Raw genomic sequence first — 16,910 nt, 5'->3', positions numbered from 1 at the left:
AATTTCCTGACACTGTTTCTTCTTCTCTGATAATGGGGAATTGTGTTGGTTTTCTCCTCTGACAATTAAATAAACAAAGCATAAAATGAATATGAATGTTTAATGCAAAAAGCCTGCAGAAGGAGAGCTGCTTTGAACTGGAGACCTTTGCAAACACAAGGTGATGTGGTTATAACATGATTGTTTCTGCTGCTACTGTCCTGCAACTTCCAAGCTTGGTGCATCTAACTGTTCTGAGAACGTCCCTCAAGTTCTACCTTCCAGGCAGCACTGAGGAGCAGGGAAAGAGGACAAACTCCTCTGCTTTGCCTCCTTCCTTCCCTAGCTCAACAGGTCAAAGAGGCGGTGAGAAGAAGAGTACACCCCACGGGCATTCCCATGGACAAAATGCCACCCACCACTTGTGCCCGCGCACACACGGTGTCTTGTTTGCTGAGCGCAAATCTCACATTAAAAGGCAAATAAAAGTGAACCACCACCACCAACAAAAAAAAATCCCAGCCCAACACGTGAGCACAAGCTGATCTCGGTACTTGCAAAGTCCTGCGAAAATCATATCAGCCTCTGAATCTGGTCTTTCTGACCCAGAGCAATCCAACAGTGACATTTTCTTGAGCTGTCACCACTTTGGGCTGGCTGTGGAGCTGAGCTAACTGGATATAGCCCAGAGACGAGGAATTTACAGCTTTTCTCTGGTTGGAGATTGGCGGAGAAGTGATAACACTAGTTTGTGGGTTTTTTTTTTTAAATCTGGATATAAGTTATCACTCTTTTGCTCTCTCCTTCTCCCCACAGTACATTATGAAGTGCTCAGCTCTGGACTGGTCTTCCCTACATTTGTCATATGTGTAATTTACACTATTTAAAGGAAAGTAAAATCCAAGGCAATTCTGGATAAAAAAGCAGTTGTTTGAAATTTTAACGCATAATATAAACATTTCCTTCAATGCTGGATTTCCTTTTTATAACCAAGTTCTGTCACTGTCATTGTTCTACATTTGGGCAGAATTTTCATAACTTTATATACTTTTTTTGTAACCGTGACTGGCTTAAAAGTCAGTGTGATGACAGTAAAGAGCAAATTGGAAGTGTTTTTTCATCTTTTTTTCATTCATTGTTTAGATTTCATACCCCTGAATAATGGAACTGGTTCTGTTCACAAGACTATTTTATCATTATATATTCCCCCACAAAATGAGTGCTCAGCCTGGGAATTATTTTAGGAAGATTACTATTAATAAGATCCATACCGTTATAAAATATAATCAAAATACATTAACTCTTCTTTAGTCCTTTGCTTTAGGCTGGAATTCCCTTTCATGCCTGGAAAATGAAATAGATGTTTGGCTCTTTTCCCACGAGAGAAAAAGGTGTTTGCTTCAGAGGGCTTCTTTTTTGCACTGTGTTTCTCACATCCCTTTTGAAAAATCTCAAGCTAGAGCCTATTCAGTGGGTAAGATATTGAAACAATAAGGATATCCCTCCGACACAGCAAGGAAGGTGTCGCTGAGCTCGCTGAAGATGGAAGTTGCACATAAAACTCTTCTCCCGTTTTTTTTTTTTTCCAAAAGAAAATGCACACGGAGTCCACTAGAGGGTACAGCTCAGGGATGTACAGCCCAGTGTGCAGCGGCTGCATCCACTCGGGATGCGCTCGGCTTGGCAGGTGGAGCGAAGCCTTTGCCGCTCCTGGCTGGATGCCGCTGGAACCCCATCTCCAGGGCAGAAACCACCCGCAGCTGGAGGAAAAGAAGAGACCAGTTGGGAAATTTCTCCTAATAGAACCCGGATCATTCTAACGGGGTCAATTGCTCTTTGATTCCTATCGATTAGATACTCCTGGAAGAAGGGCATTTACGGGAACCGTAATGTCTGCTCCCTCTGGCTGTGCTCATTTCTTCTCCCTGCTCGTTCCTTTGGCTGGTTAGAAAGCTCTCTAGTCCTTTAAAACTTCAGCTATGAAGACCTAGCTTTGTTTCAGTTTTGAGCATTTTTCTTACAAACCAGGAAAAAAAAAAAGAAAGAAAAAAGCATAAAATCATCTGGAGCCTTTGGAATTACTGCTAGCTTGTGTTGCACTCAACAAGTCAGCAATTATAGCCTGAAATATTGAGTGGCAGGAAAATTGATGTCTTACCTCTGCACTTTTTTTTTTTTTTTGAAAGCACAGAAATATATAAAATCAACTTTTCTGTGGCAGGTTGAGGGCTAACACAATCTAATGCGATTACAAGGCAGGGGGTACTCAGAGTCATTGTGGATCTCAAATGAGCGATGGCAATAAACTACTTACTGGCCCATTCGTTTCTTTTTTAGCACATTTTCCAGGACCAAATGCAGGAAAGGACCAGAACAGGGGGTGGGATCACAGAAGGGAGCTGTCAGGGGCCCTCGGGAATAATGTTTTGGGCAAGAAAATCCTATTGTTGTTCAATCTTGGCAGTCAGTCATCCAGCTTACTGCAATGAGAGTGCTGGGTAAACACGGTGAGAGAGCAGATGGGACCCCATGGAAGGCGCAGCTAAATGCACATCGACAACCTGCAGATGTAGGCACAGGGGGACCAGACCCACATGGCCGGGTCCTCCTCCTTTGGGCACCCATCTTCCCAGAGCTCTCAGAGGACACCTTTGAAGGTTTGGCCTAAAAAAGCTTCACTTGGACAGAACTCAGTGCCCTCAAATCTCACTGCCGTGAGCGACGGGAGGATGTCCTGGGACTGCAATTCCGGCTTACGTGGCTTTGCTGGTGAAGCTAATGAGATTCCTGCACCCAGATGACCATTGCTGAAGCAGGGCAGATTGCAAACACAGGACAGTAATTGGCCAAAACCAACTGTAATGGCATATTTTTATTTTATCAAGACATCTCATCTCCTCTCACTTAAGTCAGTGGCAAAATTTCCCCCCACTTTCCGGGGCTCTGAATTTTAGTTTCATCATGGGGATAGGAAGATAGTGAGATGATATCCACAGCCTTATTGTCAAAGCTGACAGCTACTGAGAAAAACCTTCTTTCTTGTAATCTGGCTCCATTATACTGGGCTTAAGTTAAGGCATGTAAGATTTCTACTCATGTCTAAGCCCTGAATTTTGTGTGTGCTGTTATCACGGAAAGTTATGACTTGGCTTTCACATGAATAATTCAGTCTGCTGCTCTTATGCATTCTGCTGCCAGCAAAATTGTCATATTTTAGAGTTTTATAGATGGATCAAAAAGGGTACCCTTCTAAAAATGTACACTTTCACTTGAGAGAAAGGGTTCAGATTGCAGCTGTCCCCTGTTTGAAAATGCTGCTTGGAAGACTGATTATTTTACTTCCTTCTGGACCAGAGCATACCAATGCTCCCATTTTTCTACAGCCCCCTCCCCTCTGAATGCCGGGCCCCAGATGGGGCTGGGAGATTTGCTTATGTTAAAAAAAAATAGAGCCCTGTTCAGAAAGGATCGATAGCAAATGGTCATTTACCAGTCTCCTCAGCCTTTTCTTTGAAAGCAGTGCTAAAATTTCCATTGACTTCAGTAAGAACCAGACAAAGACTCTTAGCTGAAAGTCAATGTGGCTTTGGTATAAACACACCAGAACCTGTGTTTTAATCCTGCACTTTACCACTGAAATTGCACCTTGGATAATCCTCTTTTTTTTCCGAGTGCCTCAGTTTCCTCATCTATAAAAATGAAAACAGATGCTACTAATCTTTGTATTAAACTTTGAAATTTACAGGAATTACAAAAGAGCTGGGGAAAATAATAGAACATCTTTCTGATTACCTCCTGGACTAGTTTTTGCTGCTGTCGCTACATTAATAAAAGTCTGGTATTCGAGGTCTCTAGTACCCTGCAGTCCATGCTCCATGAGAGCATCCTTAAGTAGATAAAACTCTGCGAAGGAGAAAGACTGAGGGTACAGGATCAGGACCTAAATTTTGTTCATTCTACTCAATCCATGCAGCTCGCACTGCAGTACTTTCTGAACCGACCTACCAACGTGGATCAGCCAAGGGGTGTACATCAGCGCCAGGTCAGAGAGATTCTCCCCAGCTGCTTCCTTGCTGTGTCCATCTCTCAGGCCTGATCCGGGTCACACTCCGATCCAAGGGAGACTTGCTACTGGCTTTACTTTTAGCACAGCTGGACCACAGGGACCTGATCCTGCATGCTCCAGCCTCAGTGACAGCTGCCAGGATTGGGTCCTATTTTCCTTTTTTTTTTTTTTCTTTTTCTGGAATATATATAAAGCTTGCTTTTATCAACAGCCTGTGTATATGGTCAAATGATGAACTTTACCAAGGAGGAATGACAGAAAAGACACCGCATATTAAGACTCCTGTCACTCCACCCAGATTATCCTTTATTTGTTTTGTGGGCAAACAGCAAGTTTTTAAGGATTTTAATCCACAGCATTACAACCCACCAAACAAAAACAAGAAAGGGGTTTCTCCTGGCAAATCAAATCAGACTGGATTAAATCCTTCTGTCCGAAAGGGACTAGATAAATATTTTCCTATAGGAGTCCACCCCCCCCCCCCCCCAGCCTCTCTACATGCTAAAGAGGCAAGTGTGGGTTTAATGGTTATACAGATAAGCCCTTATCTAAAGGATACAACACTTAGCTTTACAGTCCGCACACTTATTTACCAATTGCTAATGGCTACTGGGTTTATGGCACTTGTGCCTCAATTACGGTGCGAACAGCCCCGGTTACCTGTGGCAGGGAGCAAGTCGTGCCCGAGAGCACAGCCGTGCCCCAAAAGGGATTTTTTTGGTGGAAGCAAGAGCTTTAGAGGGGATCTGATAGAAAAAAGGGGGATTTTCTCACGCCAGACGCTGTTTTAAGCGAGAAACGTGTGCCCTGGGCATTAAAAGCTCTGTGCAGGGGAGAGACCACTGCAGCTGAATTTTAGCTGCGTTTGAGAGAGCTTCAGCTTGGTTAGATTTCTTGGGTCAAAGCGATCACAAAGGTGATTTTTCAATGTTATTTTCTCCTTATTCTTATTCATTACTTCCCCCCCCCCCCCCCCCGTGAACAGTCCTCTTTGCGGAAAAGAAGAGCAAGGGGAAAACATCTGGACCCCTTCTCCCTGATGCTGCGGGAGGAGGGATGCTGCCCGCAAAGGGGTGGGAAACGGCGCCGGGACCTCCGCCCAGGTGATGTTTATGGCACAGAAAAGTCCCAATATCCCGGCGTACAATGGCTACACTGTAAATACGTCCTTTCCCATCATGTAAGACGTTAAGATCGTTAGTTTTGGCTGGAAATAAAATATATTACAGGCAAACCGCTCTGCTAGTGGGCAGAAAATACGCACTGCTGCTGTAATGTTTCTCATTATATTGCCCCTTTGTTCATAAAAATGACTGAGTTATTGCATAATGCAGGAATCAAGGAAGAAGGAAAATATATCATAAAGATGGAAACGAAGACAGCTTGTCAGTTATAAATGTAAACGAATGCTCGATTTCTTTTATAAAGCAATTCCGCTATAAAACTAATCGCCTAAGTGAAAAAAAAAAATCCTATTCTGACAAATAAATAGTTCATCTCCTCCACATTTAATCCAACCTTGAAAAATCTCCAGGAACTCGTCAGAGGGGTTTTTTTGCCTTTCTTGATTCTTGAATTTTCCCCCGAATTTTGTGTGCGTGCATTTTATTAGGTTAATAAAACTTGGTTTTCAAGGTTTTGGACGCCTCGGGGGTACAATGAGCTCGGATGTCAAATGCATCAAATAGCTAATGAAGGGATTTCAAAGGTCTCCAAAGTGTCCATAGCAGCAATTTGTAGCGTCTCATAAAGGTAAAGCCCATTTTGGCTACAGTGTGTTTTGTCTGACGGTTTTCCGGGTACTCCAACTTCGATCTGCTGTTTTATTCCGATTGCATACCGGTTTTAAATGCCCCAGTCTCGCTGTCATACGAGTTGTGGTCAAATCAAGTCAAACCATCATCCTCAAGCGAGCTCATGTCAGTATTACTCGGAAAGGGCAAACGGGGGGAGGAAAAACCTCAAAAGTATCGTGCATTAGAGGGACCTACCAAAAGTGATCGAGAGGGTAAAACGATATGGGGGAAAATCCTTACCCAAGGAAACATTTTACTATGTGAAGGTCTTGTTTGTGAGGGCGTGGGGGGGGAAGCAGAACCGCTTTTTTCTCTTTTTCTTTTTTTCTTTTTTCTTTTTTATCTTTTTTCTTTTTTATTCCTTTTTCCCTTTTTTCTCTTTTTTCTTTTTCTTCCTTTTTTTTCCTTTTTCTTTCTTTTTCTTCCCCCCCCCCCCCCCCCCCCCCCCCGGTTGTTGTTTCAACTTCTTTTCTGCTAACTAAATACTTTTTCCGGGGGCTGAGCTCGGTGCGCAGGCGGGTGTCAGTGAGGGATGGAGGCGGGAGGCTGCGGTGGGTCCGCCGGCTGCTCCTGCCGCTGCTGCCCGGCGATGCTCAGCTCTCACCCGGCCCGGGGCACCCGGCTTTTCCTCCTGGATTTTTTCTCTGATTCGCAATTCATTCCTCCCCACCTTCCCAGCTCCCCCAGCCTGGTGCTATTTTGGCAAAAGCGAAAAAACAAGCGCCCCCCCCCCCCCCCCCCCCCCCCCCCCATCCCGCCTCTCGTCCGTGCGGATCGCATCTTCCCCCGGGATTGCGGTGTGTTTGTGTAATTCCTGCGCAAATGAATTTGCCATTGCCAGCTTTCCTCCGCCTTTTCACAAATACAGAGCTCAATTAAACCTAGCTGCAGAGCAGTACCTTTGAACTAAGCTTCGATAATAAATTACCCTCACTCCCGCTTGCAGATAACGCTGTTTTCTTCCCCTCCCGAGATACAGGCGGTCAGTAAAGAAGCTCTTGGGAACAGGCCGGTATCTGCTAGAAAACCTTGCTGGCAGCTCGCTCTGTCATTTGTTACGAGCTCTTCTGGGCTGCCAAATTAAAGACATCACCCATCAAAAAAAAAAAAAAAAAAAAAAAAAATCCTCCGTCGGATTTTTGCAGCCGCTCCTTCTGCTGTGGGGGGACACCCAGAATCTGGGGGATACCCAGAACCTGGGGGATATCCAGAACCTGGGGGATATCCAGAACCTGGGGGATATCCAGAACCTGGGGGATATGCAGAATCTGGGGGACACCCAGAGCCGGGGGGACACCCAGGCAGGGGAGGGCTGGTGATGGAGAGGGACCGGGAGAGAGCCGAGCCGCGTTATGCGGGGCTGCGCTGAGGATGGCAGGACCCGGGGCTGTTGTCACCCTTAAAACAAAAGGACTATTATGGAGCCCATAGATGAGCAGCAGTAAAAGCTTTCCTAAGGCACAGATCTCTCTCTGAGGTTAGAACAGCAGTGTTAATCTTCTCTGCAGTGTTTACAGAGCCAGCTCATCCGTGGGGTGGGTGGAAGGCAGCCAGCTCGCAAGAGAACGCTCTTTATTAAAAAATACGGAGTTGTGTTGCTTTTAGCAGTGACCCCGGAGCGTGGCCCGCATTTTTGGGGGAGGGCAACTCCCCTTACCCGGTGGGTCCCTCAGTGCCGGCCCCGCACCCACCGCTGGGGGGGCCAGGAGAAGGTGGGGGGGTCTCCAGCTGCCTTCAGCAGCATCTGGGGGAGTCCCCCCCTCTGATAAAATCCCTTGCGGGGGATTTGGTGGGTTACCTTTGCCCAGACGGGAGCCTAAAGAATATTCCCCCCCCCCCCCGGCAATACGCGGCTGCGGCTGCCCGCGGAGCGTGTGTCCCCCCCCCCCCGTGTGTGTCCCGTGTCCCCCCCCCCGGGATGCTGTCGCGCTTCCCGCAGTGGACAGCAACGCGTTGCGCCAGGCTGGCTGCTTCGCTCACGTAGCAGGTTTTATTTATCCCTGTATTTGTTTGGTTTATGTAAGGGGGGGGGGGGGGAAACCTTTCGGTCTGTATCAGCGGGCAGAGATCATCCTTTGGAAACGGGAAGAAAAGAGGGAGGAACGGGTGAATTGTGGGAAACTTAGGAAAAGCAGAGGCGATAGCTGTGCAAAAAAAAAAAAGAAAAAAGAAAAAAAAGGAAAAGAGAAAAAAAATTAAAATAAATAAAAACCCCACCAAACCCAAAACCACCAACAGCAAAAAAAAAAACAAAAAACCCACAAAACCCTCTCCTTGCTACACTCATTCTTGTGCGAAATGCACTTTTAGAAGAAATACCAGCACGGAACTGGCTCATTTCTCCATCCCGCTTATCCCAGCCCCTGGGAAGGGAAACCAATTCCCCCGCACGGGTGTACGGGGAGCTGCCTTTAACTCGCGTACCTGGCCGCGGAGGATGAGTTTGCGGAGGGTGAAAATACAGCAGTGAAAACCCTGCGCTGCGCTGCGCGGGTCTGCGCGGGTCTGCGCGGTTCTGCGCGCCGCCCGCCGGCCCTCGCTCCCCTCCCTGCCAAAGCGCAGGGCCCGCGCGAATTTGTTGCATTTCCTCGATTGATTGTTTAGTTAGAGATTTTGCCAACTTCCTGACGGTTCATTTTCTGATTCTGGAAAAAAAAAAAAAAAAAAAAAAAAAAAAAAAAAAACCGCATTTCCTTTTTGACTTAAGAGGGAGAGAGAGAGAGAAGCGGAGGCTGGGGGCTGGTGAACTCATCGAGATGTATGTACTAGACGTTTTCTCTTCCCTCTCCCCGTCCCGAAACCCTCCTCCTCTTCCTCTTCCTCCCCTCCGAGCCTGGGCTTTGCACCATCCCCTTTCCCCGCTCCGAGCTTCTGCCTTGCAAAAACCCGCCGGGCTCCTGGGACAGAGCCTGGGCAAGGGGGGGGGGGGATCGCTCCGCTGGTCCAGGCTGGAGCCTTTGGATTTGCTTCCTTTGCCCTAAATTGCTTTAAAAAGTTTTTTTTTTCTTTTTCTTTTTCCCATCTTTTATTTCCCATTTCGCATCCTATCCTTGCAGTTCTTGCGGCTACAACAAGGGATCCAACTGCAGAAAGAAAAGTAAACACGGAAATCTGTTCCACTCACTTTTATTTGCTTCGGGTTTTCTGTTGTTGGGCTTCTCTGAGTTTATTTTACTATTATTTCGATTTTTTTCTTTTTTTTTTTTTTTGAGAGCAGCAAAGCTATGCTTTGCACCGGTTTCTCTCAGCTCTACTGGCTTTAACTGCTGCCTTTAACCCTGCTGCTTTTAAAACAGTATCTTTCTTATAGTTGATTTTTATCCCTAACCTTACCATACTAGAATATGCTTGAAACCGGTGGGGGTGGGGGTGCAAACCTTGGCATAAGCGTAGCACACTATGTAGAAAATTACTGTTTTTTCCCCCCAGCCCCCCTTTTAAACTATTTTTGTGTGGCCTGATGTTTATCATTCAAATTAGCACTGACTTCAGACCTGGCTGCAGCAGGTCAGGAGTGGAAGAAGCGCAGGGCCCTATCCCAAACCTCCTGAAATCAGCGGGAGCTTTGGATCAGGCCCTACAGAAATAAATTAGAGGAAAATCCTGGGTACGATGTAAAGGAAAATATATACGAGTCAGAGAGAATGGTGCTTTGTTCAGCTGCAATGGGGAAAGGGGAGAGCAAAATCCAAACTGCTTTCTGATACTCTTATGTCCAGGGGTATTTAACTAGGGTGGAAATCTTAAATCATCTTCAAATTAGGGCCTGGTTTGGGAGTCAGTCCTAAAAGTTGGTCAAACTTGATTTGCTGCACCGGTGAAAATGCAGTGTAATTTGCTGCTATATTTCTATATGTGCGTATCGATAACCGTGCACGGGTCTGTCAGCAGCGATGCATGCCTGCCTATGAATATGAACGTAAAAGCATTCCTGGGAAGGTGCGCACACACACACAGAGGTGTTTGTAACGCTGCAGAAAGCAGATAGGACACGCAAAGAGCAGTTTAAGGCAAGGGCATATTTATTCTCTGTCTTTGCGCCCCGGTCTCGGTTTCTCCACGTTCATCTCTCTGCGAACGGCCACGTGCGAGGAGCCGTGTACGTGTGTGCCTGTGCGTACGTGGATGCGTGAGCCGGAGCGTGGGGACGTGAGCGACGGCGAAGATGAAAGCATGTCGTGACCGCGCGTCAGAGAGCAGGGATTAGCGCGGCTGAGTGTATTTTCACATCGCTTTGCAGCCGGGTCACGTCTCCCAAGTTTTCTGCCTAACAGGAATGGGGGATTTCTACGAAGATAATAAATCTAAGTTACCGCATCAGCCGCGCACCCCATATCAAACCAAAACTCGTACTTCGGGGGCCACGTGCATCTGCCTGCGAGCCAGGGATGGGTTGAGACAACGCTACTCATTTCAAGTGTTGACATCTAGCAAGGCAATCCAAATATTTGTCCAGCCTTTGCTACGGGATTTTGTTATTCTTCCATTGAAACTATCGCTTTGTAAAGCCTTTTTTAAAGCTGTTAAAGCTGAGCAAAGATTGCTATCGGGAAAACTGCTCGGGTTGTGCGAGGTGCGGGCTCTCCATTAGGTGGCATTGCTACTTTGGCAGTGCAAGAGGGAGAAAGTGGCTTCGTGCACTGGTCAACTTCTACTGCCGGGGCATGTATTTGCATTGCAATTGAAAGCCTATTTATCTTTTCAGCACTTGTTATATACTTATAGTACAATTTGCTTTATCAACACACAGTTTAATAATTTTATCGGGTAGGTTTCTGTATCAAGAATGAAAATCAATACCCACTTGCCCTAAACTGTGCACATTGCATCTGCTTTTTATGCAATTAGAGGCGTTATAAAAATAATTGGTTGCTATATAACACTTAAAAACCATAACAATCAAACATAATGTATAACAGATTATGCACAACCCTTTCCTGTTTTCTAAAGGTAGTTCAGCCCTTATCTTGCAGGGTAGCTGCGCGCACTGGCAAATGGATTTTACACACTTACAAATTGTGGGTGTGTTGTATGCTGCGCAAAGACACGATGACAATCAGAAAAAAACGCTTTCTGAAGGTATATAGCACAAATTGGGTTTGATCTGAGAGATTATAGATGCAATTTTAAATAATAAAAATAATTAAAATGCTAAAAAAGAAGAATTAAATATAAATCAATTAAGAAAAATATTTTTTCTACTCACAGAAACATTCTGTCCATGGGAGCTCTGCTTTTACATCTCATGCCAGCATTTTTTTTAAAAATTTTAAAAAATCCTTTAATTGTTAAAAAAAATCTATTTTGTTTGCAAAGACAGAGATCATTTTAATCATAAAATAATTAGCCTAATTTAATTTACACTGGTGAAATCTCATTAACTAAATTAGAGCCAGTCCCTTATTTACAATGAGGTTAGCAAGAGCAGAATCAATCTCAAACTGTTTGCTATTGTTTGTTTTGTTTTGTTTTTTTCCCCTGACTTCTTGCTGTCATTTAATTTAAAGGGCAGACTTCACATTTATACTCATTTGGGAAAAACGTTCTAAAGAACTAAATCTGTACTTTAATCTCAAGCCACTGTGTTTAAAAGAATTTCCCTGAATGGCTTTAAAACATCCTGATTCACAAAGACTGAATTGTATATTTTGTCAAAGTTATGACCGGTAAGCTGTATTGGAAATGGTAGCTTGCTATATACGTATAAGATGAAATATCTATGCATACTAATGGCTAAATAGATTTTAAAGCACTTGTTTTATCTAGAAAAAATAATTTTTATTTTAAGCTGCGAAATTTTCTCACAGTACAAATTTTTTTCTACTTTTGTCTTCTTTACTGTACCTTTCTTTCCCTGGATTAATTATCTGAGCAAATGTTAAAAGTCTGATTTGTTGGACTTCTTTTAATAACCCATACTGGTTTCCTGTGCTCTCATGGGAGGGAATATCCTGGCTATTTTGACAATTGAAGTTTTCAAAAGCTTTTTTTTTTTTTTTTAAATGTAGGGGGCACAAAACGGCACTTCTATTTGAATATGTGAGTCAATGAGAATTAATAAAAAAAATTAATTCTATTATCTTAGATTTCTAGACTCCAGCAATAATAAATTGAGCGTTCATGTCCCAGATACATTTTAAAATGTAAGTTTTAAATGCTTTCCCTGTAACATCTGCAAGAGTCCAAGAGGGTGAATTAATACCAACATGTATATCGATATATCTGAAGAAAAGTGGCTTTAACTCTCAGGAGCCCCATGGGAACATCCTAATCCAGTTCTGCACCAATTAAGCATGTTGATGACCAAAATTTTGTTTGTTTAAAGCTCATTTTTGTCCCTTGCAGAGTCGGGAGGGTTGACCGTAAAGTTGCGTGGCTCCTTCCATCAATTTGTGCTGTATTATCTAAAATTGTAGAAATGCAAGACAGTTTTTTCCCCTTGTATCAGTTTGCAGCTAAACGCAGAAGGGCTGAAGCCAGGGAAGAGAGCGACAGTCAGCTAAACCAAAACAAACACAGCCAGAGCAAAGTGTGATTTCCAAAAGGAACATTTAAAGTCATAACGCTGGTTAATTCTGCAAGACTCTGCTTATTAGCATCTTCTGCGCAAAGGCGCAGGCACGTTCCATTCCCATTTCAAGCTTCGTGCAACTTTTTCTTTCATTATTTTTCCTTTTTATTAAGGTGTGTTTACTGGGGGAGGGTTGTTTGTTTTCTTTTTCTGAAGTAACCTCTGTCATTCAGCACCAGTGTTCTAGCAAACTGGAATTTTTGCCCTCTGCTCAGTGCAGTAATAATGATATCACCATCCTGAGCTGAAACAAAGCAGGACTTCATTTGGGGGGCAGACGGATATGATAATCAGGGAGAAATCAGAGACCAGATCTTAAACTAGGAGAAATTGGTGAATTTCCATGAAAAATCAATGAGGAGCTGGAGTGATTTTTTTTTTCCCCCCGGGTAGAAGAAAACTGATATCAAAGTCAACAACCTCAGAGCTTACCCCGGTCTGTGGAAATTTCAACATACATTACCTGCTTTTGACCTTTAGCAGGGCAGCAGAATAAGCAGCGCACAACTGCTGGGGGAACGGCACGGCACCCAGACACAGTTTCTCTTTCATACAAGAAAATCAGATGGAAGAAATTTCAATATATTTTTCTATGACAGCTTGCAACTTGAATCATCCCCTCTTAAAAAATACATACAAAAAATGGTCAACGTGGTGACAGTATTTAAAGCATTTTCATGGCTTCTTTCTAGCACGTTAGGGCCCTGGGTTTGATTGCAGCTGAAACTCCTGGAAAGTTCAGCAGAACAAACAAACAAACAAAAAGGGGATGTGTAAGCTCTCAGGGGTCAGGTTACCCCGCTTGCCTATTCATCACCGAGTGCCGTCTCCTCTAGTAATTTTTAACTACATTTTAGGGTACTTGCATGCTGCAGATTGTTTGGTTAGACTCCTCTTCATGAGAGAATCAAATAGGCGCAGCGTTTAGGGGAGTAAAAGATCGTGGGATGAGGCTTGAGAGATTCAAATTGTGGTCTTGGGCAATGATGCAAGTCTAAATAAATGCTTAAAAAATCCAGGAAAAGTTCTGCTCGGTCCTTCTAGTTAAAATAAAATAGTAATAATAATAACATTAAAAAAAATGGAAGGGCCAAACTCTGCTATAAGCAACCCCTAATGAAAATTACGTTGTGGTAATGACTATACAGGCTAGTTTTTAATAACGTGAAGACAGCAACTCTGTATTCTTGCCTTAACAGCATGTCAGTAGGAATAGATGCCCTCGCATAATCCTACAGAAATATATATGGCTCTGCCTTTATTTAGGCTCTTGGTGGATGAGGGCGTTAGGGTGGCTGCCTTTCCCATCACTACTGGCCCCTTTGAGGCACTTTCTTGCCTAATTCATGGTTTTGTTAAAAAGAGAGAGAAACCACAGCCTGGCCATGATGCTAACTTAACGTGCTCACATCTGCATTCCCACCGGCCTCGGGAGGTGTTTCAATCCGAACGCCTCCGAAGCAGAAATCCCGTCACAGGCAAATCTCCGGGCTCGAATATGGGGGGGGTGAAGTATTAGCTGCTGAATGAAAGCAAGGAAAGTATTTTTGCCCATGATTAAAAAAATAAATTGGTTTTAAAAGAACATATTATATTTATTCAGTTTTGAGTTTGGCTGAGGTTTGTTATAAAAATAGTGCCGTAATTTTTTAAGAAACATTTTCTGTTTGGATAGATTAACTGTACACGCAGGCACTTTAGCTTTTGATTCCTTTCAGTAATATAGTAATATTCATTGCTGGCATCAAAAGCTGCTCTTAATATAAACAGTTTGGGAAATCTTCCATGCCAGGCAGATAAAAATCTCTTTGAAATGTGGGGTGGTGAATATGCAACTGTCAGGGTACGCGATCCCCCCTCTGCCCTCAGGTCCCAGAGCCAAAGAGGCATCGCCTGCAGAAGTGCATCTTCTCCAGTGCTCCTCCACAAACGCCCAGGGCAAAAAATGCATTTCAGAATGATATTATTACTGAGCCAGTCTATTGCAATAGCCAGTGCTGTGTGTGTACGGGGCAAAAATAATACCAGGGTCACAGCGATGTGGGGTCCTCCCTCTCCCACTGTACTTTTTACATCTGGACCAGCATCCTATGGCACCCAGCAGGACCTCGGGACATCCTTCCCAGCCCACCTTGCCTCCTCGGATCCCCTCAGGCTCTCGGTGAACATTTTTGCTTCCCATGAAGCGTGGGAAAAGCCCCACTGAAGCGGCAGTGCCAGGGAGTGGGCAGAAGGGATGCTCTCCCCTTCCCTTCTGCGCTTGCCTTTGAAATAGCTCGTTGCGCCCATTGCCTTTAATCTCTGCGTTCACAGGTTATTTGCAGCTCGGCAATAATTCTTCTGACAGCCTGGGAAGCTTATTTATAGCCAATAGTTGCCTTCTGTCATTTTGTATCTGTTAAATTGGGACAAGATTCATCTGAGTTAAGTTTTCATAGTTCACAGAAAAATCCCCATTTACCTAAGCTGATGCTGCGACCCCGAACACCCCGTGCTGCTGCTAACCATCAAACCAAAGTCAGCAGAAGCAACAATTTTAAAAGGAGGAAAACCAGCAAAATACTGAAAGAAACAAATATTTCTCTCCATTTTCTGTGTCAGTGGGTCATTGCAGAGGTGGCCACCCTGGGAGCTGGCTGGGTCCAACTCGCTCGTGCCACCCGCATGGATGCGGCCCGCAGAGCTCTTCCCAGCACGCTTGAACGTACAGGACTGTTACTGGCTCAGATTTTGCTTGTGATTGTTTCTGCCTTGCAATGGTCTTTTGTAAATCCTGCAGCGTTTCTGAGCTGTTCATTTCAGTCCTTTGTAAAAGTTGTGGTTTGGGGTTTTTTCCATTTTGCAGTGCTTTTACTTCAGTGTGTACACGGATGCATTGCCAACACAACCGTGAACGCACCCAGAAACTGAATGTTCAATGAGGCAGCTCACTGCTCTTTTGACATTTTAATTTCATCTTCTTTTCTTTTCTTTTCTTTTTTTTTTTTTTTCTTTTAAGACAATTAGTGGTAACTTTATCTCTCATCAAATTCCAGGATTTTGTGTAATTCAATTATACCTATCTAGGTTTTTTTCTTCTTTCTTTGGCTTTACTGAAGTGACATATAAGATTGTATATCTGTTTCTGAGAAAATTCAAATCACCCTGGAACTATATGCATTTTAGTTGGCTTGTGTACGCCCAATATCTCTTACGCTTCTTCAAAAACCAAAAGTTCTGATCTTTTTTTGTTACATGTTATTATCAAACCATTTTAAAGATGTTCCATCTTGAGAGAGAAGTAATTTGTTACAGTGACAGTGGTGATGATAATAGAAAAAAATATTAGGAAGCACCACCTCTTTGCATCAGCCTTCCTTGCCATGCTCCCTGTTAGCTTGCATCCCTTTCTCCTCACCTTTGAGATAGAAAGAACGTTGGGACTGGGAGAAATGTGTGTTTCTCACAAGAACGCGGGCCAGGAAAACCTTTTCTTTAAACCAAAAGCAGTTGGCTTCTGCAAGAGTCTTGAGGCAGAAGCTCTGCTGCTGTTGGTATATGTCAGCCCTTCCACCTGCCCGCAGGCATAATTCACCGGGCTTAATATCAAACCCAAAGTCCTTATTTTTAAGGCTGCTCTAATCTGAGAGCTGCTGCAAAACTGTGTGCTTTCCCACGGGGTCTGGCCGGTGCGGGACCAGGCTGGGTTTTCCTGGAGGCCGGAGCGAGCTGCCGCTGGCGATGGGACAGGTTATGAGGATATTCTCCCCAGCAAGCACCTAACCTTGAGAGCTGGTATCTGCTGGGAAATTGGACTGGGGTTTGCCCAGGGCGACTCTCCGGGAACTACCTCAGGCTTTTTTTAGGTGATGTGTCCAGCCTGCTTTTACCAACAGCGTCTCCTCCATCACGCACGTACTTCACAAAGACCGCTGCAGCGTGGCATTCTTGCATTGCAGCTCTGCCTACACATGGGTTGGCCATGCCTGGACGGACGGACCATTTTGGCTACTCCCTCTTGGAAGTCTGTGCCCCAAGGGAATAACGGGGGGCTTCACCCCTTCTTTGTACTCCGGTAACCCTCTGCGTCCACGCGTGGTGAAATGGTCCAACAACATTGCTGGTGGCTGCCGTCTTGGCATTTAAGGGTGACGCGACCTGGGAACCCTGTGAAAAGACGCTGTTGATTTTACACAGCTTTGCTCAAAAGTTATCAAAGCCAAGGACGGGTGTCAGCGCCCACGGCTGGGCGCGCCAGGAACGCGGGCTTTCGCAGACCTCATGCACCGCGCAGGTGGATCGGTATGTGGAAAGGTCACACCTACCAACTTCTTAGGCCTCTGGTGTGAAAGATAAAGCCATCTGGTCACCATTTGACAGCTTAAATTGTAATTACACCATTTGGCCTATGAATTGCTGTGAGCCACTGTTTGAAGCTGCCGTGATTCAGCTATTCCAGCGCCGAGATAGGGATCGAGTCATTCCTCAGAAGCCGAATTACTGGAATTCATCTTGCTTC

At 44.5% G+C, this 16,910-nt stretch overlaps 1 protein-coding gene and 1 long non-coding RNA gene across 3 annotated transcripts in view; both read left to right on the top strand.

Moving 5' to 3' along the window:
• Window positions 1-1,589: 1,589 nt before the first annotated feature.
• LOC115346004 lies at window positions 1,590-5,372 on the top strand. The gene is made up of 2 exons (XM_030025603.1): window positions 1,590-1,721; window positions 3,949-5,372. Exons 1-2 carry the CDS (start codon window positions 1,611-1,613, stop codon window positions 4,834-4,836), a joined length of 999 nt encoding a protein of 332 aa, XP_029881463.1. The 5' UTR covers window positions 1,590-1,610; the 3' UTR covers window positions 4,837-5,372.
• Window positions 5,373-8,486: 3,114 nt separating this feature from the next.
• The window catches only part of LOC115346233, a 42,927-nt gene continuing 34,503 nt past the window's right edge, over window positions 8,487-16,910 (top strand). The window contains exon 1 of one of the 2 annotated variants that reach the window (XR_005933232.1): window positions 8,487-8,599. This is a non-coding gene — a long non-coding RNA (uncharacterized LOC115346233). The remainder of the gene's footprint in view (window positions 8,600-16,910) is intronic. The other variant, XR_003925059.1, reaches the window with a different exon arrangement.

The sequence above is a fragment of the Aquila chrysaetos genome, chromosome 9, assembly GCF_900496995.4.
Source record: "Aquila chrysaetos chrysaetos chromosome 9, bAquChr1.4, whole genome shotgun sequence".
Classification (NCBI taxonomy): domain Eukaryota; kingdom Metazoa; phylum Chordata; class Aves; order Accipitriformes; family Accipitridae; genus Aquila; species Aquila chrysaetos.
Note: the sequence above shows the minus strand (reverse complement) of the source record. Positions and strands in the feature narration are given on the sequence as shown.

Bases quoted from the DNA above. Each gene is read 5' to 3' on its own strand.
- LOC115346004 (XM_030025603.1), top strand. From the start codon at position 1,611: ATGTACAGCCCAGTGTGCAGCGGCTGCATCCACTCGGGATGCGCTCGG. The intron at 1,722-3,948 runs GGCAGAAACCAC...TACTCAATCCAT, and splicing joins CGCTGGAACCCCATCTCCAG to GCAGCTCGCACTGCAGTACT.